Raw genomic sequence first — 25,958 nt, 5'->3', positions numbered from 1 at the left:
CACATTAATGGAAAGTTATGTGGAAGGGAAAAGTGACTTTCACAAGGAGTGGACTGAGGCTGGAGTTAGTGCATCAAGAACCACCACACACAGATGGATCCTGAAGATGGGCTTCAAATGTATTCCTCTTGTCAAGCCGCTCCTGAACAAGAAACAACGTCAGAAGCGTCTTACCTGGGCTAAAGAAAAAAAGAACTGGTCTGTTGCTCAGTGGTCCCAAGTCCTCTTTTTTGATGAGATCAACCTCTGCATCTCATTTGGAAACCAAGGACCCAGAGTCTGGAGGAAGAATGGGGAGGCACACAATGCCAGATGCTTGAAGTGCAGTGTGAAGTTCCCACAGTTTGTGTTGATTTGGGGAGCCATGTCATCAGCTGGTGTTGGTCCACTGTGCTTCATTAAGTCAAGGGTCAACGCAGCCGTCTACCAGGAGATTTTGGAGCACTTCATGCTTCCTCCGCAGATGAGCTTTATGGGGATGCTGACCTCATTTTCCAGCAGGACTTGGCACCTGCCCACACTGCCAAAAGTACCAAAACCTGGTTCAACGCCCATGGGATTACTGTGCTTGATTAGCCACCAAACTCGCCTGACCTGAACCCCATAGAGAATCTATGGGGCATTGCCAAGAGAAAGATGAGAGACATGAGACCGAGCAATGCAGAAGAGCTGAAGGCTGCTATTGAAGCATCCTGATCTTCCATAACACCTCCGCAGTGCCACAGGCTGATAGCATCCATGCCACACTGCATTGAGGCAGTAATTGATGCAAAATGGACCCAAACCAAGTACTGAGTACATATGCATGCTTCTACTTCTCAGAGGTCCAATATTGCTCTATTTTGCAATCCTTGTTTTGCTGATTTCATTTAATATTCTAAATTTTCTGAGATTATTAATTTGGGGTTTACATCAACTGTACGTCATAATCATCACAATTATAACAAATAAAGGCTTGACATATCTCACTTTGCATGTCATGAGTCTTTCTCATATATTAGTTTCACCTTTTAAGTTGAATTACTGAAATAAATGAACTTTTCCATTATATTCTAATTTTTCAAGTTTCACCTGTATAATAATGGCACCAGACAAGTCTTCCTGGGTAGAACATTCCAGAAATGGGGAGCCACCCCTTCTAAAGTTGCCATCCTCTGGATCTCTCTTGGAGGAGGCACACGAAGGGCCTCAGATGATAATGGAAGGGTCTGGGTCAGTTCATATGGGAAGAGACAATCCTTATTGCAGTCAGCCGTTTGTGAGCTTTACCCTAGTAAAGTGTTGTTGCCTATTCTTGGACACAGAGTGTAGAGGCAAGGTTAGGAAATACCATAAATTATGTTAATATAGGGCTGCCATACATATGGACATTACCGGGATTTCAAAGGCGGAATTGACGTCCAGGGGGAATTTTGGTGGTTTCCTAAAAAAAACTTTTGGGGTGTCCTGGTTTGAACTATGGCAACCCTAGTTAATACCATAAGACGAGTGGCAACCGAGCAAGTGGTATGTAATGCAATCTGTGAACAGGAGGTCCCTAATTCATATCTCACCTCCGTGTGGCCTTCAGCAGGCTCTTATTCTACCCAAGCCCCCACTTCTGTGGTATGGAGATAATTATACTTGTTTACCTTACAGAGTTGTTGTAAAGATTTCTGAGTTAATATACATGAAGCACTATGAGCACTCTGAAACATTATATAATTATTGTTCTACCATAAAATGATAGACTATTTACCCCATTTTCAAAAAGTTAGCCACACATTTGTATTATAAGCTGTTATTTTGCTGGACATTGATATATAAACAAAACAATGTCCAGCAAATTTATATGCTCTATGCAGCTTCCAGTACAACTTTCAGGATTTTACCTTTTTTTTTTGAGGAACACAAGACCTTATGCATCCATTCCATACTTTAACACCTGCACTCTACAATGAAGGTCCAACTTTCTTCCCTCCGTCACTCGCCTATTTTAGAATGTATGATTGCAGTTGTCTTTTACTGAGTCGGAAAAGCATCCTGCAACTCACATCAGAAGTGACTATTACAGAAGTGATCTAGCGACACAGAAACTAGACTCTGGGACAAGAAGCCTGGGAACTTAAGAGACATGTTGACAAGCTTCCTCAAGATCCCAGGCTAAAGATATTTCTCTCTCTAATGTATCTTCCAGTTCTGCCAGTCACAATGGACTCATTAAATGACTTCACAATGAAGAATTGTATAGCACTGCACCAGCACAAGAACAGAGCACTTGGAACCGTAAGACTCATTGCAGGTGACTTACCATGGAGCAGGTACACAAACACCTCAATTACACAGCTGATCTATGCTTCATTGAAGGAGGGCATTTACATTCCAGCGAAAGTAAGAGTATTTTGTAATAAGAAAAATATTACAGGGGCAGAAGCTGGTGCCCGAGCATCATCAGTTCATCCACCACTCACATAGCGCCACCCTTTTGAGCAGAATGATGATTCATAACTCCTCGTACAGACTTGTCAGTGGGAAGAGGAGGCAGTACCAAGGCTCTTCTCTTCCATTCCTGTTCTTCCTGTTTGGTTTCAAGAGAAGAGGCAGCAAAGCTGTACTTCCTCTCCAAACTGATTTACTCATTACCACTGCAGTGTGAGAGCTGCATCTGTGCAGTTGGGTCCACGGTCACACTAGTACACAGAAGGAACAATGACATGGTATGGTTCCTTCTGCTGCTATGAGAAGCTACCATATTTCCACCTGTGGCCAAATCTCATGCTCAATACATATGTCACCAGCAGGACCTAGACATGTGGAAGCAACTTACACAATGAGGTGGATGAGCATGAAATTACCCTCAGTGAGTACACAATGCCCAACAGTTCTCTCCTCCGCCACTGCTGTTAAACTGGGGAATGCGGACACTTGTATCTGTACTTTGCAAACTAGCTGTCAAATGTGCACCATTTACTCAGCACTTAACAACCTTTGCAAGGCACTTGTCACAATGACATTCTAGTAAAAGATGAGGTCACAATTATAGCAGAACTAGCTGTAGCACAATACCATCAATTAAATCATGTCAATTAACATTCAATCACAGTTTCCTGTTTTGAAAACATCCCTCTCCCTACCTGGAGCAAAGACAAAGTCAAGGGTAGGCCCAGCTCTGTATGTCAGGCCTATGACAAACTGAGACAGTCCCATGGGTGCCATGGAGGCCATGAAATCCCAAGTTGGTCAGCCAGAATTCTTGTCTGGGATTCCTCCAGGACCACTGTGACCAGCTCAGTGAGGGAGGCTGTTGGGCCACTGGGTGGACAGCACACCAACAGCAGCCCTAATCTGTCTCTAAGACCCAACTTCAAATGCAGGTTCTCTAGTCCCACTCTAAAGCACATTTCCCATTGACTAAGAACAAACTACAGTGAACTACGACAGCCCCACCTCCCTGGTCCTCTAGCCTGGATTGGTGCTGCACCAAGCACCCTGTATGACAGACCTGGGTAAGATGTGACCCACCCATCTTTGCCATCCATGTCTCAGTAATGCACACCAGGTCAGCACAGTGGAAGAGCTCCCAACTGTACCAATGGGCTGTAAGGTGAAGGTAAAGGTAAAGGTACAGGTAAAGGACCCCTGGATGGTTAAGTCCAGTCAAAGGCAAATTTAGGCACAGGAATCTGTTGTCCCATCTCTGCTGCACAGAGCCCTTCCCAACCTAACTTCTGACAATGATGATATGAGAAATACAGCCTCCATGAAGTTCTCAACTGGAAAACAAAATTTTATATTGTTGTTGTTTAGTCGTTTAGTCGTTTAGTCTTGTCCGACTCTTCATGACCCCATGGACCAGAGCACGCCAGGCACTCCTATCTTCCACTGCCTCCCGCAGTTTGGTCAAACTCATGTTGGTAGCTTCAAGAACACTGTCCAACTATCTCATCCCCTTCTCCTTGCGTCTTCAATCTTCTCTTCTCATGAGGTGGCCAAAGTATTGGAGCCTCAGCTTCAGGACCTGTCCTTTCATTGAGCACTCAGGGCTGATTTCCTTCATAATGGATAGGTTTGATCTTCTTGCAGCCCATGGGACTCTCAAGAGTCTCCTCCAGCACCATAGTTCAAAAGCATCAATTCTTCGGCAATCAGCCTTCTTTATGGTCCAGCTCTCACTTCCATACATCACGACTGGGAAAACCATAGCTTTAACCATATGGACTTTTGTTGGCAAGGTGATGTCTCTGCTTTTTAAGATGCTGTCTAAGTTTGTCATTGCTTTTCTCCCAAGAAGCAGACGTCTTTTAATTTCGTGACTGCTGTCACCATCTGCAGTGATCATGGAGCCCAAGAAAGTAAAATCTCTCACTGCCTCCATTTCTTCCCCTTCTTCAGTTTTATATAGGGGTAAGTGATGCTTTAGATACCATGGATCAACACTGTTCAGGACGTTAAAGGTCAGAACCAGCAGTCTGAACTGAGCCTGGAAACAAACAAGGAGCTAGTCCACCTCCAAAAGAAAAGGATTTATTTATTCCAAGTAACCGACATTACCCTGGCAGTAGCATTTTTCACCAGCTGTAGTTTCCAAACTGCCTTCCCAGGCAGCCCCAAGTACTGCACATGGCAATAGTCAACCTGGATGTGGTGCAAACATACTATGACCAGATCTGCTTTTTCTAAGATGAGTCATAGTTGGCGCACCAGTCAAAATGCACAAATGTTGGCCATGGACACTACCTTGACATGCAAAGGGCAAGGTACAAAGTACACACCACACCTTTCAGAAGGAGTACCACCCCATCCAGAAGAAACAATGTCCCAGCTCACAACAGCTTTCCAGGTGTTCAACTCTACCTCCTCTATCTTGCCTTGAATTAAGTCTTAGTTCGTTGGCCACCTGCCAGCCCTTCACAGCCTCCATACACTGATCAAAGGTGGAGTAGAATGGAAAATGCTGGGTTTTCTTTGTACATTAATGTACTACAGACAGCATCTCCTAGTGGTTTTATATGGATGCTGAAAGAATGAACAACAGCAAAGTGGAACTCCCCAGCACCACCTGCAGAAACCTGCCCTCCAGGTAAGATTACTTAGGTCCAACGCAGCTGGGTGGTCCAGAAGGAAATCATGGCTGATGGTATTAAAAGTCACTGAGAGGTCCAACAGAACAAAAACGACACAATCCTGCTGTCTATTCCCAATGTATGTCAGAAAACAAGATGACCAAGGCAGTTTCAGCCCCCAAAACTAGGGGATTTAAAAATTCACCCTCAAAGTGAGGAGTGTCTTCTGTGTTGCAGGAAAGGACCATGTGTGCATGTGTTTCCTGTGCTGTGTGTTTCACACTTTCCTTCTCCACAATAGCAAAATATTTCTTCTTCTGTTCTTAACCTTGTTTTGCCCTCTCCATGCCTCTCATCATGTGCACACTAAGTCTGGGAAGGGCAGCCCTGAGGAGCAGCCCTGTGTCAGCTCAGCCCTGGGGCTCAGCCCTGAAGAGCAGGTGCATTGCTTGGGTTCCTGTTGACAAATGTGCTCCCACTTACACATGTGCCAAAAATGGCACCGGAAAGGGGTGGGGCAGAAGCAGAATGGGGAAATCCTCACTTACTGCAACAGAACCCTAGTGTAAGTGGCTTCCACAGGGGAGCTAGAGAAAGAATGTAGTTGGTCAAGGGTTGAAAAACACTGGCCTAGGATAATAAGTTTAACATCACCCTAAGACCACCTCAACAAGTCTGGAAGGAAGATGATGGAGCAGCAAGGTAGATGGCACACCAGCATCTTGGAGTGTCACACTCAAACTCAGCAACTGCCAAAGACGGGGCAGCCCATCCTCTTTTGCTGCCTGAGGTGAAATGGGAAGGTGTCACCCTGTGCTCATGCTGTGTGCCACCCCCGCTGAAGCCCCTCTTACAGGAATTGTGCAGCTGTGACTTCTGGCTTCTCTTCTCTGGCAGTGGCGCATGAGCTCTCGCAGAAGTGCTCCTTGCATTCCTCCACCCATTAGCACCGGCTCCCTGGGGCCCACAACATTTTCCATGAAGGGGCCAGGCAAATTGCGGTGCCGGGCAGCCGGGCACGCTGCGGGGCGTGTGCGTGCGACATCAGCCTGCCTGGCGGCGTGCGCGAGTGACGCCAGGGGCATGCTGATGTCACTCGTGCACGCTGCTGGGAGTGCTGACGCACACGCCTCACGATGTGCTGACGCCGCGCGCACAGCCCCCGCAGCATGCATGGCCCCAGCACCCATGGTCACAGGGCCAAGCTAGTGCGCCTGCCTCCACCTGCCTCATGGAGGGACCAGGCCTGGCCAGTACTTAGTTTTATGAATGGGTGATTGCACTTCTGCTGCTGTTTCCCCAGGGCTAATTGGCTACTCTGTTAGGAAGTCTGCCAGGCAAGGCTGGAAAGCAATTAACTTCCCACACCTCATCTAACCAGGCTTCCATTGCACATGCCAGGCTGGCATTCTCATCCAAAATGAACTTCAGCTTGACCCACGATCTTTCAGTTTACTGGTCAGCAGCAGGACTTCATTCAAAGATATATCAGAGAGCACCAGCAGTTATGCAGAAAAACAGAAAGGGCACTATTCCCATCTGAAATTTTCCAAACTAGTTTGTAAATTATGAGAATCTCAGTTCTTACTGAAATTAACAGTAGTTTAAACACAAATAGTATCTCAGATCTGGTTTAAACGGAAGCATAAATTCTACATACAGAACAATTATTTCCTGTCTAAACCTAATTAGCTGCCCCTCTTCACTGCCCTCAATATATTCATGAAATAAAAAGTGCGTGCTCTTTTGTAATTTTGGCTGAAATCTCTCAGTAACCAAACCTGAAAGCTAAATTCATTTCTACATTCAGTTCTTAACGACTCTACATGCTATTAGTTTTAAGTTGGACAACTATGTCCCAGTAAGCACTAAATTACTACAAGAACATATAAAAAGAATGAACACACAACAGTTTTGATCACCCGTCACTGTCAATGGAAAACTGCTTTAAATCTTAGCCAAAGTACCAAGTAGTATTTCATAGTTGTAGTACTAAAAACTCATTTCACACGCTAGCAAGGTTATGCTTAAAATTCTACAAGGAAGGCTCAAGCAGTATGTGGACCGAGAACTCCCAGAAGTGCAAGCTGGATTTAGAAGAGGCAGAGGAACCAGAGACCAAATTGCAAACATGTGCTGGATTATGGAGAAAGCTAAAGAGTTCCAGAAAGACATCTACTTCTGCTTCATTGACTATGCAAAAGCCTTTGACTGTGTCGACCACAGCAAACTATGGCAAGTTCTTAAAGAAATGGGAGTGCCTGATCACCTCATCTGTCTCCTGAGAAATCTCTATGTGGGACAAGAAGCTACAGTTAGAACTGGATATGGAAAAACTGGTGGGTTCAAAATTGGGAAAGGAGTACGGCAAGGCTGTATATTGTCTCCCTGCTTATTTAACTTATATGCAGAATTCATCATGCGAAAGGCTGGGCTGGATGAATCCCAAACCGGAATTAAGATTGCCGGAAGAAATATCAACAACCTCAGATATGCAGATGACACAACCTTGATGGCAGAAAGTGAGGAGGAATTAAATAACCTTTTAATGAGGGTGAAAGAGGAGAGCGCAAAATATGGTCTGAAGCTCAACATCAAAAAAACGAAGATCATGGCCACTGGGCCCATCACCTCCTGGCAAATAGAAGGGGAAGAAATGGAGGCAGTGAGAGATTTTACTTTCTTGGGCTCCATGATCACTGCAGATGGTGACAGCAGTCACGAAATTAAAAGACGCCTGCTCCTTGGGAGAAAAGCAATGACAAACCTAGACAGCATCTTAAAAAGCAGAGACATCACCTTGCCAACAAAGGTCCGTTTAGTTAAAGCCATGGTTTTCCCAGTCGTGATGTATGGAAGTGAGAGCTGGACCATAAAGAAGGCTGATTGCCGAAGAATTGATGCTTTCGAACTATGGTGCTGGAGGAGACTCTTGAGAGTCCCATGGACTGCAAGAAGATCAAATGCATCCATTCTTAAGGAAATCAGTCCTGAGTGCTCACTGGAAGGACAGATCGTGAAGCTGAGGCTCCAAGACTTTGGCCACCTCATGAGAAGAGAAGACTCCCTGGAAAAGACCCTGATGTTGGGAAAGATGGAGGGCACAAGGAGAAGGGGACGACAGAGGACGAGATGGTGGGACAGTGATCTCGAAGCTACAAACATGAGTCTGACCAAACTGCGGGAGACAGTAGAAGACAGGAGTGCCTGGCGTGCTCTGGTCCAGGGGGTCACGAAGAGTCGGACACGACTAAACGACTAAACAACAACAGTACTAAAAACTAACCAGCATGGTGGAAGACATCACCCTCTTGACCTCTGTAGCCCAACCACACCAAATGCTTGCCATATAATGCTACTAACCTTTGTAAACTGGTGGGTCCATCTTCGAGCACCAGATCTGTTTGCACCATTTCTTGTTTCAGTTCTCCGATTTCTGAAGCAATTGTGTCAATCAGCTAGAGAAAGGGTGAAAACAGTATGATGTCAAACAAGTGGAAGAGGTGTGGCAATAAAATAGTAGGCAAAATGGGTCACTCAAGATTACAACCCGTTTTGCTCCTTTCCATTTTGACTTCCCTTTCCTGAAGGAAACTCATGGAGGCTTATAGAATGATTCAGATAACAACCCAGGAATACAAAACTAAATACATTAACAACAGGTGATAACATTTATTTAAAAGATTTATATGTGGCCTCTCCAGCAAAAATAATCCATTAAGAGACTTACACAAAACAAAATATCATAAAAGCTATGAAAAAGCATTTCCTCAATCATCCTCATAAGAAATGTTAAGCTGGGCACATAGGGAGCAATCCTATAAAAAGATCTGCTGGGATGAGAAGGCAGGATCCAGAGAATCTCCGGCTGAGTTAGAAGGCTTCCAGCATAGCCAGCTTACGCCAGTCTAAGTAACAATCCTCAGCTCGGCTCGAGGGACACCAATGCATCTCCAGTTGGCTGAGCTGAGCCCAAGCTGGTTTAAGTCCTTAAAGGGGGGCATTCTGGGGGCAGGACCAGCAGGAGGGGGGGGGGTAAGCGTGCTTAGGCTGGATCCTAGCCTGTTCAGCTTGAGCATATGAAGTTAAGCTAGCAAAAAGGGTGATGTAAATCAAACACTATTTTAAAGGCTTGTTTTCCCTCTGCCAGGCTTTGTCTGGCTTAGCTACCAGTAGCCCAACTGCTGAATAGAGTTTGGATCTTGCGTAACTTTGCAGTGGCTTCACTTAAAGCCACTTGCTTTGTGCCAGCTTCCTGAGTATAGGATGGCTCCCTTAATTATTCACTTATGTGAGATGGGAAGGGAGTTTGCTACACCCTTCATATGAAGGGAAAAGACAGCTTTTTCAACATTCTACCAAATTAATGTGAAATACTACTGAAGCAAAGTTATTTGTTTTGCCGGAAAAAACAGTATCTGATTTCCTGCCAGAACAGAGGTTGCCTCACACTGGAAAGGCCAAACTGATTCCACCGTTCAGTCCCAGCTAGGAACATCTAGTGAAATGAATTGCATCAATAAATAGATCAGAGTTTCTAAGAACCAAACCAGGCCAGACCCTTCCTTTGCCACTTGTTATCTATTTTTAGAAAATGTATGGAAAGTACAGAAAGAACAGATGCAAAGTATCTGAAGTGCTGCTCCACCCTATAAATATCAAGTAATTGTTACACTGATATCTGTAATTTATCGTCTTCCAAGTTCGATTCCATGAAGCCTGCCTGGAATCTGTAGCTGTTTTACTTCTGGCTAGGTTTTATTGTTAACATTTTTGGAAAACTGTTACCAAAAATCAAAGGGGGGGGGGAACCAGCTAAGCCCCATTTATAAATTGTTTTCATGTAGGCCTCACTGTGTTGAGCTGTGCCACCAACACTGGTGCTCCTTTTCTGTAACAACCACATGCTGTGTGCAACTGTGTGAAGTGAAATTCCAATGCATGAGCTGTTGCTTAAGTGGCAGCTATGAACTATCAGGACACAACTGAAGAATTATGCAGGTGTTCCAGCTGTAGGAGCCTCAACAACACAAGCAGGCGTGCGCACATTGGAATTTCACTGCGGACAACCGTGCCCAACACACAGCTGTTGCAGAAAGATAAAACCATGTCAGGGACAAGGCTAAAAGCAGAGGCCTGCTCCCCTGTCAACGCAGCAAGGCCCTAAGCAAGAGTAAGGAATGAATTAGCCTTTATTTTAAAAGTTTATTTGAGGTCTTGGTTGATGGTACCTGTAATGATTCTAGGGGTTGCTCATGCGTAAGTTGCCGCCACACTTGGCTTGGTTGCCTGGTTGAACCCTTTCTGTCTGGACAGCCCTTCACTGCGTGGCTGTCTCAGTCGCTGGCAGAATCCGTCAGTGGGCGTTTCTTAAATTTATTCCCCCATCTGCCCCCCTTCTCTCCTGGTGTAACGGTGATTTCCTTCCCCAGCAGCTGGGCTGCCTCTCTCCCTTCCGGTACGCTCTCTGGCATCGCTCTGGAGCCTTCCCTCCGCCTCTGGCTCTGATGGAATCATAGAATCATAGAGTTGGAAGAGACCACAAGGGCCATCGAGTCCAACCCCCTGCCAAGCAAGAAACACCATCAGAGCACTCCTGACATATGGTTGTCAAGCCTCTGCTTAAAGACCTCCAAAGAAGGAGACTCCACCACACTCCTTGGCAGCAAATTCCACTGTCGAACAGCTCTTACTGTCAGGAAGTTCTTCCTAATGTTTAGGTGGAATCTTCTTTCTTGTACAGTAGTGCCCCGCAAGACGAATGCCTCGCAAGACAAAAAACTCGCTAGACGAAAGGTTTTTTCGCCCGCGATTTGCCTCGCAAGACGAATTCCCCTATGGGCTTGCTTCGCAAAACGAAAACGTCTCGCGACTTTGTTTCCTTTGTGTAAAAACCGTTAAAACCAAGGGTGCTTAGCTTGAGCAGCTGCAGTTGCGACTTGACTTCGAGGAGCAACTGTTAGCGCGTGGTTTGGTAGCCTTTTCTCAGACTTTGCTCACTTTTGAAGATTTTCCAAAACTTTTCCAGAACTTTTCCAGAACTTCTCTTTCATCCATTTGGTAAGTTAAACTTTTAAAACTTTTTTTGGGGGGTTTGGATTTTGGGTTGGGGTGTTTGGGATTCAAGGACTTGGTGTTGGGAAGGGGTTTGCGATAATCTGGGGGCTTGTGGGCCTTTTTTGGGAATTTTTATGATTTTCTGTGACCACTGGGCCAGGTTGATTTTTTTTGAAAAATTTTCTGAGTTTGAATTTCTGAGTGCTGGCCATGTTGTTATTTTTTGAATATTTTTTTTTGTCTGGGTGGGGAAGCAGTTGGGGAGGGGTTTGCAGCAGTTGGGGAGGGGCTGGGGGAGCAGTTGGGGAGGGGTTTGCAATTTCTGTGTTGTGGGTGGGTTGGTGCGTGTCTGTGGGAGCAGTTGAGGTTTTTGAAGACATTGGTGATTTTTGAAGCTTTTCCTAAACTTATTTTGCAGCCATTTGAGGTTTCTGAGGACTTCGGTGGTTGATTGTTGAAGCTTTTCCAGAACTTCTCTTTCATCCATTTAGTAAGCTAAACTTTTAAAACTTTTTTGGGGGTTTTTGGATTTTGGATTTGGGGTTGGGGTGCTTGGGATTCAAGGCCTTGGTTCTGGGTTTTAATTTCTGTGTGGTGGGTGGCTGGCTGCTTTTGTATTTTTTGGGTTTGAAGCACATCACTGATTTTTTTTTCTGTTTCTGAGTTTACGAAGGTAGGAGCTGTGCTGCCATGGGACCCAAGAAGACTGCTGCTGCGGTGGCCGGCGAGAGGAAGAAGGAGAAGGTGACGCTGGAAATGAAGAAGGAGATAATCTGGAAGCACGACGGCGGAATGCGTGTGACGGACATCGCCAGGGAGTACGGCAGGAACCCATCGACCATCGGGACCATCCTGAAGATGAGGGAGAAGATCCTGGCGACTGATGCAGCCAAGGGAGTCACCAGGATCGTGAAGAACCGCCCAGCTGTCCTGGAGGAGGTCGAGAAGTTGCTGCTCATCTGGATAGAAGAGAAGCAGCGTGCAGGGGACACAGTGTCTGAGGCCGTCATTTGTGAGAAGGCCAAGGCCTTGCACGCTGACCTCATCCGGGAACAGCCAGGAACCTCAGCCGAGCCAGAAGTCTTCAAGGCTAGCAGAGGTTGGTTTGACCGGTTCAAGACAAGATCTGGCATCCACAGTGTGGTCAGGCATGGAGAGGCTGCCAGTTCTGATGTTCCTGCGGCTGAAGACTTTGCAGCGGAGTTCCTGGAGGTTGTGACGACGGAGGGCTACGTTCTGCAGGCAGAGGCTGCGCAGGAGCAGGCCTCACTGGAAGAGGAGAAAGCAACTGAGGAACGGCTGTCCTCCGAAAGACTGAGGGACATTTGCCAGAAGTGGAAGGAGGTGCAGACTTTTGCAGATCTACACCACCATGAGAAGCACGTGGCACATGACGCTGGGAACTTTTATGATACGAGGGTCATGTCGTCTTTCAGGGAGCTGCTGAAAAGGCGGATAAAGCAGCAGACTATGGACAGGTTCTTGACCAAGAAGCAAAGAGTGGAAGAGGAGCCTTCTTCGAGTGGTCCCCCAGAGTCTTAGAAAATGTACTGTACACTTTGTTGATTTTTAAATGTTTTTCTGTCATGTTTATAAAGTTAATTTATTTTCCCTTCAATTTTTGAACTGCTCTTTACAGTATGTGTGACTTTAAAGAGCAGTTAATAAACTGTTGTTGTACCAAATTTGGCTTTGTTTGGACTTTTTTTGACCATAGGAACGCATTAATTGATTTTCAATGCATTCCTATGGGATTTCGTGCTTCGCAAGACGAAAAATTCGCTAGACGACAAAAATTGCGGAACGAATTAATTTCGTCTTGCGGGGCACCACTGTAGTTTGGAACCATTGCTCCGTGTCCGCTTCTCTGGAGCAGCAGAAAACAACCTTTCTCCCTCCTCCTTGTGACATCCTTTTATATATTTGAACATGGCTATCATATCACCCCTTAACCTCCTCTTCTCCAGGCTAAACATGCCCAGCTCCCTTAGCCATTCCTCATAAGGCATCATTTCCAGGCCTTTGACCATTTTGGTTGCCCTCCTCTGGACACGTTCCAGTTTGTCTGTGTCCTTCTTGAACTGTGGTGCCCAGAACTGGACACCTGGAAGTTCCCTGACAGTACCAAAAGTACCAAAGGGTACTTTTCTATCCATGTTTCTCTTTCTCTTTGTTGTTGTTTAGTCATGTCTGACTCTTCGTGACCCCATGGACCAGAGCATGCCAGGAACTCCTATCTTCCACTCTTTCTCTTAGCAGGGTCAAATACTATAGTCCACCAACACCTAGAAGGCCACAGGTTCCCTACCTCTACTGTAAACAAAGGTGTATTCTAGTATTTCTCCCTATATACACAAAAATGTCAGGCTGTCATCACGTAGCCCTCATTGGAGAATTTGTAGGGCTGCATGAGACCGCCCTGAGTTTGCATGGTCAGAGCAGGGGAACAAAAGAGAAGGCAGGTTTTAAAATTGTGGTTTTAAACAATAGCAGAAGTTTGAATAAAACAAAGATGGAAATATATAGACAAGCTGTGAATGGTTGGCAAGTAACACAAGCAGGGGTGGCATCCCCTGGATTTTTATATAAAAAATACAAAGTAATTTGAAACTTGAAATCTGCTGGTCCACCCCTAGGAAAAATTACCGTAATTCCTCACTATGATGTTCCAATGTCTATATTCTCAGTGCTACATTGGTTAAAATACAAGAGATCCATGTATTAAACAAAAACATAATTCTCTTTCACTAAAAATCCTGGCAATTCATTTGATTGTTGATACCTCTTAAGCAGGAATTAAACGGTATTCTGAAGCAGAAGCAGCAGATTTTGCCAAAATATAGTAGTAATTTACATAGAACACTAACATTGTACCAGTAATAAAGCCTGGATTATATGTTATTTTGTTGAGAAAACCCTTAATATCCTCTCCATTAGTACTTTCACAATACAGCAATCCTTCTGATCTATTACACCACTTCTGCTACTCTGGTTCCTTTGAAAGCTGAACAGGTTTGTTCACAATGGGACATTTGGTGAATATGGGATGGTGCTCACTTTCTGGGATCAAGGGCACAATTTCACTTCTGAGGGATTTCTGTCTAAAACTTCAAACCATTATAGAAGGAATGAGGATGGTTGGGGTGTTATGGAAGGTAGGACACAAACCCCGGGTCAATTTCTAGTGTCTTCTGAGACTCTTAGAAAGTGGATTTCAGTCTAACCTAGCAAGGCACAACTTACACAGGCAGGGAACCCTGAAGACAATGCCTGTTCACCACATCTGCGAAGCTGTGGCCTGGGCTAGTGTTGTTTTGCTGGAGCTTCTAGTGCTCATGTGACCCCTGCTGGACACAAAAGCACACTGTGCTGCAATTTAGCATCACCAATTGATAAAGGCAACAATTTAGCTATACAGGCCTCAAAATGTCTGTTGTTATCATAGTCAGAACACAGGTTCATGTGGGAGGTGAAATATATTATGTTACAGAAACCCCTGGTGTGCACAGGGGTTCCCATAGATTCACAGTAAATGGAGCCAGGCAGCCCACCAAACAGAGATAATTTACTCCCACTGTGAAGTTGCCCCCAGTGCAGTAATTTATTTTATTTTTACCACAGCAGTGAATGGTAATCACTCAGCTAAAAGTACTCAGGGAGTATTTATACTGGAGGAATAGAATAACTTGCCCCCTGCAAGTGTCTGGGGGTGATGGACAGTGTTGCTGCCGGTATACTCCACATTGCAGGTTGCTGAGTGTGAGGCAAAGCCTGTATCTTTCAATGGGAGCAACTTGAGAATTGAGCAGCCAGCCGCATACAATCTGGCTTTTGTTTGGGTGTGATGGAATCTTGGGCTCTTTAAAGAGCGTATCTTTCACAGTTCTGTCCACCAGAGGGATCCCACACCACAAGCTCTAAGCATGGATGATACAAGCAGTATTTCATTCTGAGCAGTGCAGAAATGAACGCTATATAAAACATAACTTTAATATTTTAAAACAAAACAAATTCCTTCCAGTAGCACCTTAAAGACCAACTAAGTCAGTTCTTGGTATGAGCTTTCGTGTGCATGCACACTTCTTCAGATACACAGACCAACACGGCTACCTATCTGTAACTTTAATATTTTACTTATATCTCCTCTGCTTGTGCATTTACCACCAACCAGAAGTCCACTATGCAGGCATCTGACACACCTCTTTCCAGTAAAAAGGTAAAGGTAAAGGACCCCTAACAGTTAAGTTCAGTTGCAAACGACTCTGGGGTTGCGGTGCTCATCTCGCTTTAAAGGCTGAGGGAGCCGGCGTTTGTCCACAGACACTTTTTCCGGGTCATGTGGCCAGCATGACTAAGCCACTTCTGGCGAAACCAGAGCAGCACACGGAAACGCCGTTTACCTTCCCACTGCAGCAGTACCTATTTATCTACTTGCACTTCATGCTTTCGAACTGCTAGGTTGGCAGCAGCTGGGACTGAGAAACGGGAGCTCACCCCGTCACAGGGATTCGAACCGCCGACCTTCCGATCGGCAAGTCCTAGCCATGGGTAGGCAAACTAAGGCCCAGGGGCTAGATCTGGCCCTATCTCCTTCTCAATCCGGCCTGTGGACGGTCCAGGAATCAGTGTGTTTTTACATGAGTAGAATGTGTGCTTTTATTTAAAATGCATCTCTGGGTTATTTGTGGGGCATAGGAATTCATTCATTCCCTCCTGCCCCCCCAAAAATATAGTCCGGCCCCTCACAAGGTCTGAGGGACATTGGACCGGCCCCCTGCTGAAAAAGTTTGCTGACAAAAAGTTTGCTGAAAAGGTTTGCTCTGTGGTAGCACATACAAAACATTCCACTGCAAATACAGTCATTAAGAGTGGAACCACATATTGTTCTCCTACGAGGTTACAAAGCATACTGTACAGTGGTACCTCTGGATGCGAACGGGATCCGTTCCGGGGCCCCGTTCGCATCTAGAAGCAAACGTAACTAGCGATGGCACGTCTGCGCACGCGCGCGTTGCTTTTTGCCGCTTCTGCCCATGCGCGCGACGTCATTTTGAGCATCTGCACATGCGGCGAAACCCAGAAGTGTGGCACTCCATTACTTCTGGGTTGCCACGGAGGGCAACTTGAACGCACTCAACCTGAAGCGCATTCAACCCGAGGTATGACTGTATTTCCATTTATCCAAATAATAATGGCTTCCCCCTTTTTCTTTTCACAGTGAGCAGACAAGCTGAACACACCAGAACTGATTCAAGGTGAATCTAAATACGGGTAGCTTCAAATCCTCTGTGGGAAACAGAGTAAATTGATAAGGCAATGACAGGAAAAGGAGTGCCAGACTCCACAACTGGGTGATACCTTTATTGGGACCAACCCAAAAGTCACAGAAGCATGGGGCAAGGTGTTACACAAAGAAGGGGGTGAGAACAAACAAAGTTCAAAAATTAGGCTGATGTTACAGAATGAGATCAGCAAAATCATTCCATATCAAGTGATCCAAATTTTTTACGTTGTGTCATTCAATTTTCTTAATATTTTGCATACTTGTTAAATGATCAAAACTACGGTAAGTTTAAATCTAAATTTTAATTTTTTTATCTCATCCCCATTTGTGAGTTATGAGGGTTTGAATTTTGTTTTAAAAATTGCAAATTTGGCCTTACCAGACTACACAAAAACCTTAAAAGCTCAGCCCAGGATTGAGATACATCAAAACTAAAAACACCAATATTTTCAGAACTTCATGGGCTTTAATATGGTATGTCTTATGGACTTACTTTAAATTTTAAGTTACAAAATTGATTTTTTTAAAAAAAGTGATTAAAAGAATTAATATGATTAAAAATTTCAAAAAAATGGTATTGGTTATTTAATATTTCTAAGAGCTACCTGCAAAATTTCATTTTGGGATTTCAATGGGATCACATTATTTATATTGTACAGACATGTCTTCCTTACTGGGTTCTATTTAGGATAAATGGGTCTTCTTGGAGTAAAATATAACAGAATAAAAAAGACTGCTAACTATAATATCATTTGCTGCAGGCATTTCTTTAGAAAGTTATTCAGTTAAAAGGCATCTGAAAAGCTAGTCAGGCTTTTCTTTAAAAAATGTGTTCCAAAGCAGAATGATAGCATGCTGTTGCATGACAGAAATAACGCTTTGAAAGAATTCTTGTTAGTACTTCATTTCATGAACATTACAACTAAATGCATTTGTTGCAAATGAGCATTTGTTGCAATGTTCATAACTTTTTTCCCCTGGGTGGGTGGGGTGGGGGTGGGGATGCTACCACATACTCTTAAAATTTTTAATGGGCCTGATATTCTGCTCCATGACATCTCTACTGAAACAGAGCACCCCTACAGTACAGCTTGCCCATTTTATGCCCCTGTTGAGAGTGGGACAATGACAGGAAGCAGGCCCAGATATAGCCTGGAAACATCATTGTTTTACAGTCTGCTTCCACCCACACCCTCACTCCCACCCCCGAATGTCTGGACAGCTCAGCGCCACTTGCCAAGCACAGAAACTGACTTCAATTTCTACAGAACGATTCCATAGCTGAAGCGCATTTGAAGGACCGGACCATAAGCAAAAGTTTTCAGTTTCATTATTTTAAGTGGTAAACTGTTGAAGTCATCTTCCTCAGAATAAATCATGCCACTGCTGGCTGCTCATATACAGTCTCAAAGTAAAATGACAAACGCCCAAAATCAAGGAAGTTTTCAGCAGAAACTGAAAGCTTTCCAGCAATCTATTAATCACCCTTGAGCTTTAAACTTCAGCTTTCGTGTCTACATGCCTGCATTCTAAACTAATAGTTGCTGAGACAAGTGTGTATTTGCCTATATAAAAACCACAGAATTATTTAACAGACACTGGAATATCTAGATTCTAGCTAAATTGAAAATAGCAGCATGTTTACAAATGAGCACATAGCTGGATCTCTTATCAAATGGCCACAGCATCAGAGTCAAATACAGCAAATAGCATTGTTTATTCTATTCTGTTAAGATTACAAAAGTCTAGAACTGCAGAAATACAAATTTCAATGGTTCAAAAGCCAGGTTTTCTTATTGTAGTTTTCTCTAAATACTGAGGTTGGAAAGCAATTAGCAGTTAACAGATAAGTACTTTACATGTCAAAGAAAAAAAATGTCTCCCTACTCAAAATAAAGTAACAAATTTTCAGGTACCTTAAAAAAACTTCCTCTCTCGTCAAGACCCTGCGCTTCCATGGCCAAGGTTGACATTTTCTCTGGGAAAGCTTCACCGAACTCCTCCTAGAAGCAGAGACATATTTAATGGTTAGTCCAGTCAGTAGGAAATTCCTTTCTAAGCCACAGGAACAGTCACAACACTTTTGCCAAGATCTTTTCCCGTCAACAACACAGTGCCATTTAGTTCCTACCAGAGCCTTTAATATTATCCTTTTGGTCTATTATTTCCTGTAGATTGCACTTTAAAGACAGTGCTGCTGGCATTTCCCCCTCTTCATACATCCCACAAGTTGCTTATGGTGATTTTAACCAACTTATTATGATTATTATTTTAACTGCAATAAATGGCTTTGTTTGCTTGACCTCAGTCAAAAGTGCACATTGAGCAAATAGTAGGAGGCCCCCTAATCCTCCATAGAAGATTAGGGGCCACAGGTGGCACTGTGGTCTAAACCACCAAGCCTTTTGGACTTGCCAATCAGAAGGTCGGTGGTTCAAATCTGCATGATACAGTGAGCTCCCGTTGTTTTGTCCCAGCTCCTGCCAACCTAGCAGTTTGAAAGCATACCAGCACGAGTAGATAAATAGGTACTGCTGCAGCAGGAAGCTAAACAGCATTTCTCTGTGCTCTGGCTTCTGTCACAGTGTTCCGTTGTGCCAGAAGTGGTTTAGCCATGCTGGCCACATGACAAACGTCAGTTCCCTCAGCCTGAAGCGAGATTAGCGTCATACCCCATAGTCCAATTTGACTGGACTTAACTGTCCAGGGGTCCTTTACCTTTTACCTTTACCATATAAGATTATAAGATTACAGATCTAACATTAAGAGAGACTGCTGCAGGATGGGGACACAAAGTTATTTGAGGAGTTACATTTATATACCACCTTTATCTTCCATGGACCTCAAAGTGGTGTACATCAGTGTTTCCCAACCTTGGGCCTCCAGCTGTTTTTGGACTACAACTCCCATCATCCCTAGCTAGCAAGACCAGTGGTCAGGGATGATGGGAATTGTAGTTCAAAAACAGCTGTAGGCCCAAGGTTGGGAAACACTGGTGTACATGGTTCTCCTCCCCCCCATTTTGTGCTCACAACAACCCTGTGAATTAGGTTAGGCTAAGAGATGGTGACTGGCCCAAGGTCCCCCAGGGAGCTTCATGGCGGAGTGGGGATTATGTTGTAAAACGCCCTGTGATCTTCAGATGAAGGGCAATATATATATATTTAATAAACAATAATAACGATAAATAATGGATCGGGCCAATAGCCCATCTATTCCAGCACCCTAATCTCACAATGGCCAACCAGATGCTTGTGGGAAACCTGCAATCAGGGTTCGAGCACAAGAGCCCTTTCCCCTCCTATGACTTCCAGCACTTGGCATTCAGAAGCCTTACTGCCCCAACTGTGGAGACAGAGCATAGCCATCATGGCTCCATGAATTTGTCTAACTCTCTTTTAAAGCCTACCAACTACGTTGGTGGCCATCACTGCCTCCTGTGGGAAAGTGCCGTAGTTTAATTGTGTGCTGCATGAAAGGGCCAAAGGGCCATTTGTTCAAACAAGGTACAAGGTACAGAACACACATATTATCTCATTTTCTGGGCCAAGACTCAGTACTCAGCCACTAAAGCTTGGGGCTTCAGAACATGTACGGAGTGTTTCCGCTTCAATTACTGCGTCAGTCACAGCCATCATCCACAAATCGAGGTCACAGAGCCAAGACACAGACTATAGTGACACACTCAACCCTCACTTTTTCTGCCAGTTTAAAAAGCGACATGTGGATGGTCATGCCATGATGAATAAGAATAATAGATCTGGAATAAGAATAATAGATCTCAAAATATCATTTAATCCAACCCATCAATGCATGAAAAACCCTACCATTACAACATCCCTGATAGGTGGCCTTGCAAGCAGATGGTCGGTGGTTCGAATCCGCATGACAGGATGAGCTCCCGTTGTTTTGTCCCAGCTCCTGCCAACCCAGCAGTTTGAAAGCATACCAGCATGTCCAGGCAGGGCTAGCAGAGGCTCCTGCCTGAATACTGGAGAGCTGCTGCCGGTCAGTGTAGGCCAGGGGTCAGCAAACTATTTCAGCAGGGGACCGGTCCACTGTCCCTCAGACCTTGTGGGGGGCCGGAATATATTTTGAAAAAAAATAATGAATGAATTCCTATGCCCCACAAATAACCCAGAGATGCATTTTAAATAAAAGTACACATTCTACTCATGTAAAAACATGCTGATTCCCGGACCGTCCGTGGGCTGGATTGAGAAGGCGATTGGGCCAGATGTGGCCCCTGGGCCTTAGTTTGCCTACACATGGTGTAGACAATACTGGGCTTGATGGACCAATGGTCTCACTTGGTTTAAGGCGGCTTCCAATATTCCTATGCGTGGTGTTCTTAATAATGTTCAGTCAAAATCCCCTTTCCCATAATTTGGACTTGGGTCCTATCTACTGCAGCAGTCTTCGAGATATATTTAAGAATCTACCCCAACATCCCTGATCATTGGTCATTGGTCATGGTGGCTGGGGTTGATGGGACATGTAATGGGTTGTAGAACAGCATTCCTGGCAAAGCATGGCAGGTGGCCACGATCTGCACTTTTCGGAAACAATTAACAATTTTGTTCCAACAGGCTTTCACAGAGGTAGAGGGATAAATGGGTCTTTGCCAGACGATGGCACCGGGTCAAGTCTCCACTGAGTCTCTGCTGAGTGAGTAGGAGCTCTATTCATCAAATTACTCCGATAAAAAAGGCTCAACCCTTGAAAATAAGCGCCAGCTCCTGTTAGAAAAGGACTTCGGGAGCTGCTGGGCTGATAATCTAATCTCCCCCTCCTTTTGAAGCTATTTAAAACAACTAGAACTCCTCCCAAGCAAAGCCCTCAAAATCATGGGCCAGAAAAAGCAGCTTCCATTTCTGAGTCCGAGCATGGTACTCACAAGACAGTGCTACAAAGAACTGGGAATTTCCTCCACACAATCCACTATAACTCCCCCAAAGAAAAAGCAGGTCAAAATTTCACCCTACTTTCAGCCTAAGGCAAACAAAGCAAACAATCCAGGAAACCTCCATTCTCATAAATGGTCTATTGACCACACCTGGACTGGGAGGGAGGCAAAAACGAATGACAGAAGGGAAGGGATAGATCTAGCAACCGATTTAAAACAAGCCAGAAAAGCCAAAGAGGGCCCTGAAATATATTTGGAACAGGAACTATTCCTGAAAAACACAGAAACCAGGATAAACGGGACTTCCTTACCCTCACTATCAGGAGAGAATTAAGGTGCTCCCCCTCAGTTGAGTTGGCTGAGACAGACAAACAACTAAACAGTCCAAGGTTACAGCACCCGGACAACTACATTTTTTACCTGTCAGGGATGAGCTGCTCAAAAACTATTCTATATAGTTAAGTAAAGAACTAGAGCCAATTAAAAATTTCCTTTCGGAAAGTTTGTGCCTGCTTACCACCCTAACTGAATTAATTAAGAGACAAGAAGCCTCCTTCCTTCACATAACAACTAATAATATGACCAATGGAAATGAAACCCAACTGGGCCTTGATTACAAAAAAACCAAACAGAATCCAACCAGCTCAAGAGGAGGGAGGGTCCCCTGCTCCCAAGACTTAAAGAGAAAAAACTCAAAGCAAAAAAAGAAAAAGCCTAAAAATATCAAACTGGGAAGCCGAAAGGGAAAGCCGCTCTGTCGGACTGAAAAAATGAATTTCCAAAAGCTCTTTAAGCTGTTGGAGAATCCAACGATAAAGAACTCAGTTTCTGCAACACAAAAGAAAACCACAAACTCATCTCCTTCAAGAAAGCATCCGGAGGACAAGCCCCAAGCCCCAGCAGAACATACGTCGCCCTCCAGCGGGGTTACGGGAAAACGAAAGGAAATCTCCGTTCCCAAGCAACCAACCTTTATCAAGACGTCTCAAGGAAATCTTGTTCATTCTAACCTAACTAAAAAGGCTCCCGACAAAACAGCACAGACTCAATGGAACTTAACCCTCTTAACAATCATCAACGTGTCTTCTCAATCCTTCCCTCTTACAGAGGCCTCCCAACGTATGTACAAAGGAAAGTAAACATTTTTGAGAAAATCGATTTAGTCACCAGGGGCCTTGTGACAGCAGAAAATATTATTAATGTAATACGACATGTTCCAAAATAGGGCTGTAGTGACTTTTAAGGACTGGTCCTCAACTAAATGGACTCTATCAAACAAAGACAACTTCTTGAGGGTTGGTATGATGTGCACCATTTCTTTGAAATCTCAGGTCTTTGCCATCAGTGTCTATTTTGTATGGTTTTATTTTTAACAATTTGTATACTGCCCTTATCCAAAGATCTCAGGGCGATTCACAACATAAAAGTACGAAATAAAACCGTGAAATGAATAATAAAAACAAAAGCAAAATGAAACTATAACAGCAATTGCTGTTTTGTGCTTTTAACTATCTTCAGTATGCATTGACTTGAGACTGTTGTTTTGAAGGTGATTAATAAATCAATGATATTATTGATCTGGATACTTCTGTTGACACAACTGAGAAGTTTGTTTAGCTGCCGCATTACACTGCTGAAACGGGCTGCATAGGTTGTCTACTAAAACCCTTTTCAACATGTACTGCTGTTGTCAAGCAAGGTGTTGCGCATTGTGTATTTGTGCATTTACCTAAATTTACCTAAACAAAACTCTTTACATTTATAACCACTGAGTTGCTCTACTTCTTTGTCTGTATGCCAATGTCTGGCAGTGATCACTACAAGCTATACGTGAGCCACACCTGGATGTAACTTTCATAGTTATAGGTAACATAGTTTGGAAATTCTAGTGAGATTTTTTTTTAAAAAAAGTTATATTCATTTTAAACACAAAATGCACAAAACACAAACAATAAACGCAAACAAATCCATACCCTCCAACATTTCTCCAATAAAAATAGGGATGTCCCATTCCATAATGATAGTTTTACTATTTATACCAAACAAATTGATTACTTGTTTACTTTCGAAATAATATTCCCATGATGCAGCTTCCACAATCACACCCTAATATATTTTTACTGAATTTGCAATTTACAAATTACTATCATTTGATGGACTCTAGATGGTTGGGATATGTACTTCAAAATGCAGCGGTGGGAGTCGTATTTTAAAATGGTCAAAACTGAAATTAAACAAGATGGTAATGCTGTTAAGGAGTGGCTATAGTACCGTTAGGAGCTTTAGAGTACCTCCCAGATCCAGAACTGCTTCTTAAAAGGAAGGTTGGCGTTTATACCAAGAGTGCCTTTTTCCTAATCTTAATAATTAGGTTGTGCCAGTATTTCCCATGCTGATTTATGGTTCTGAACACTTTCCTGGTAGAGCAAAAAACTTTCTTCCAATATAAATGTACTGGTCTATTAAAATTTTAATATTTTATATCTAGCCCACAAATCTGGGGGTTGCTTAAAATAGCACATTTTTATCTAGGCCTTGGCAAACTTCCCTTCTTTTGACATTATTTCCTTTTCCACAGTCGGCTGAGAGCCTAGTTCATGGAGTCCACTGATACAGTGACACACAGGATTACATTGACATTCAGGAGCCAAAATACAGGAACTGTCTATGGTGCCAGTACTTGACAGATCTCTTAATTCAAATGTTGCATTGTTAGTCCAGCTGTAACTGCAAACAAAGTACGGGATTTGAAGAAGGAGGAGGGAGGGAGGGGGGAGTCCCAACTTCCGTAAACCGTCAGAAAGAGATTCTGTTCATTCTTACAGCGTGAAAGAGAACAGGACGTACAGACTCACTAAGGGCAAAGTACAACACAGAGAAACAGAGCACAAATTTGATGTTTTCATGGGTTTATCTGTATGTTTACTCCTTCATTTGATAAATGGAGTACATCAGCTCCTGGTCAAAAACCATGGTACTAAAGGCCTCTTCAATAGGCCTTTCACCATCTTTTCTTACCCACCTGAGGTATGATTCTGCCCTCAAAACTGTGAAACAGAGGTTATGGGATATTGCCTTTAGTGATTTACGATATCGCTCGCATGTGACCTGTGGCCCATCTGCGTCAGGAATCTAATACTTACAGGGTTTTTTGTTATCTGCCTCCCTTAAGAATTTGGCTGTATCTAACTACTGTTGTTTGTTTCCTAAAGCCAGATTAAATGTTTTCCATTCTGAAGTGCTGAGAAGATTCGCTGGTGTCACATACCAAGACAGGCTGTGCCCATTCGCCCAAGATGTTTTGTTGCATTGTAATCTGTATAAACAGGTTAGAAAGCATCTAATCAATCCAATACTAACGAAACAACCTAAAATTAATGACTTATTTTATGTCACGGTTCTCCTTGAGGATAAGTTTAATATTATTACATTGGCTGCAGCAAAATTCCTCTCGGAGGCAGTGAGAATCAGAAATCAATATTTACAGGCTAAAGCTCCTCTGTTGGCTAGTAAGGCTGATCTTACACCTCAATAACTGTTGATATTTACTATTGTTGTACTGTGCTGTAAACCACTGAGCCTTGGGCTTGCCAATCGGAAGGTCGGCGATTCGAATCCCCATGACAGGGTGAGCTCCTGTTGTTTGGTCCCAGCTCCTGCAAACCTAGCAGTTCAAAAGCACGCCAGTGCAAGTAGATAAATAGGTACTCCAGCAGGAAGGTAAACGGCGTTTCCGTGCGCTACTCTGATTTCGCCAGAAACGGCTTAGTCATGCTGGCCACATGACCCAGAAAAACTGTCTGCGGACAAATGTCGGCTCCCTTGGCCAGTAAAGCGAGATGAGGGCCGGAACCCCAGAGTCGTTCGTGACTGGACTTAACTGTCAGGGGTCCTTTACCTTTACTGTGCATTTTGGGTCTACAGACCTCAATAAAGCTGTATGTGGATTATAAAAGGCAAGCGTTTCTAACCTGACAGGTAGGAAGATAGTATTTGTTTAAATCTATAGATTATAACGAAGCATAAAAGTTAAAATTTTCATCAAAACAGATATAAAGTAAAATGCTTTGAAAAGTAGGATGAATAAATGATCAGCAGAAAGATGTATAAGCACCCCATAACACCCTAAAAGCAAATTAGGATAAATGCAAGACAAATATTCATTGTCATATTAACCACCCCATGAACAAATCAGGACAAATGCTCATCAAGACTAGATATAATATAACCTCCAAATAAGATTTGTCTAAGCAATTCAGGATGCTTGTTCAACAAAGAGGAAGCCAAAACTGACTCTGGTCTAACCATCCCACTTTCACTTTTCTCCAGTTTTGGGACCACCCTACTTCCTGTTTTGTCTATTTCAGGCACTGATTAAAGTCAATTAAAAAGGCAAATTGGCTCAAATTTAATGGGGTGGAAGTATGGAGAGTTCCAGTCCCTTCCCCATCCCAGTTTCCAACAACAAAGAGCAACCAAGATGAAAACAAGCTCATAAAACATCAGTTGTCTGATCATCGCAGTTAGAAATTCTATGTGGATTTCCAGATATTGCTTTTATTCTGTTTGACTTCAGTGAGCTGTGTATACAAATAGTTACAGGATCTGCCCTTTAAATAGTTCAGCAATGTGAACAAAGAAATTGAAAGTCTGCTCATTGTACAAACAA

General features: G+C 43.6%; 2 protein-coding genes across 7 annotated transcripts in view; one reads left to right on the top strand and one right to left on the bottom strand.

The window, feature by feature from the left end:
- The window catches only part of RIN2 (Ras and Rab interactor 2), a 57,642-nt gene extending 39,256 nt beyond the window's left edge, over window positions 1-18,386 (bottom strand). The window contains exons 1-2 of one of the 6 annotated variants that reach the window (XM_081872663.1): window positions 18,300-18,386; window positions 8,406-8,500 (exon numbers count right to left, since the gene is read on the bottom strand). In XM_081872663.1, the coding sequence (XP_081728789.1) occupies window positions 8,406-8,500; window positions 18,300-18,356 (152 nt within the window). In that variant the 5' untranslated portion in view covers window positions 18,357-18,386. Of the gene's footprint in view, window positions 1-1,871; window positions 2,142-2,290; window positions 2,312-2,450; window positions 2,537-2,806; window positions 2,842-8,405; window positions 8,501-18,299 lie in introns of those variants that run through there. The other 5 variants (XM_081872665.1, XM_081872664.1, XM_081872668.1 and 2 more) reach the window with 5 other exon arrangements.
- On the top strand, window positions 11,430-12,717 carry LOC309347914 (putative CENPB DNA-binding domain-containing protein 1). Its single transcript, XM_081872902.1, has 2 exons — window positions 11,430-12,272; window positions 12,348-12,717. The coding sequence occupies exons 1-2, from the start codon at window positions 11,790-11,792 to the stop codon at window positions 12,639-12,641; spliced, it is 777 nt and encodes a 258-aa protein (XP_081729028.1). The 5' UTR covers window positions 11,430-11,789; the 3' UTR covers window positions 12,642-12,717.
- Window positions 18,387-25,958: the final 7,572 nt, after the last annotated feature.

Source organism: Podarcis erhardii, assembly GCF_964252035.2.
Source record: "Podarcis erhardii genome assembly, chromosome: 8".
Taxonomy (NCBI): Eukaryota; Metazoa; Chordata; class Lepidosauria; order Squamata; family Lacertidae; genus Podarcis; species Podarcis erhardii.
Note: the sequence above shows the minus strand (reverse complement) of the source record. Positions and strands in the feature narration are given on the sequence as shown.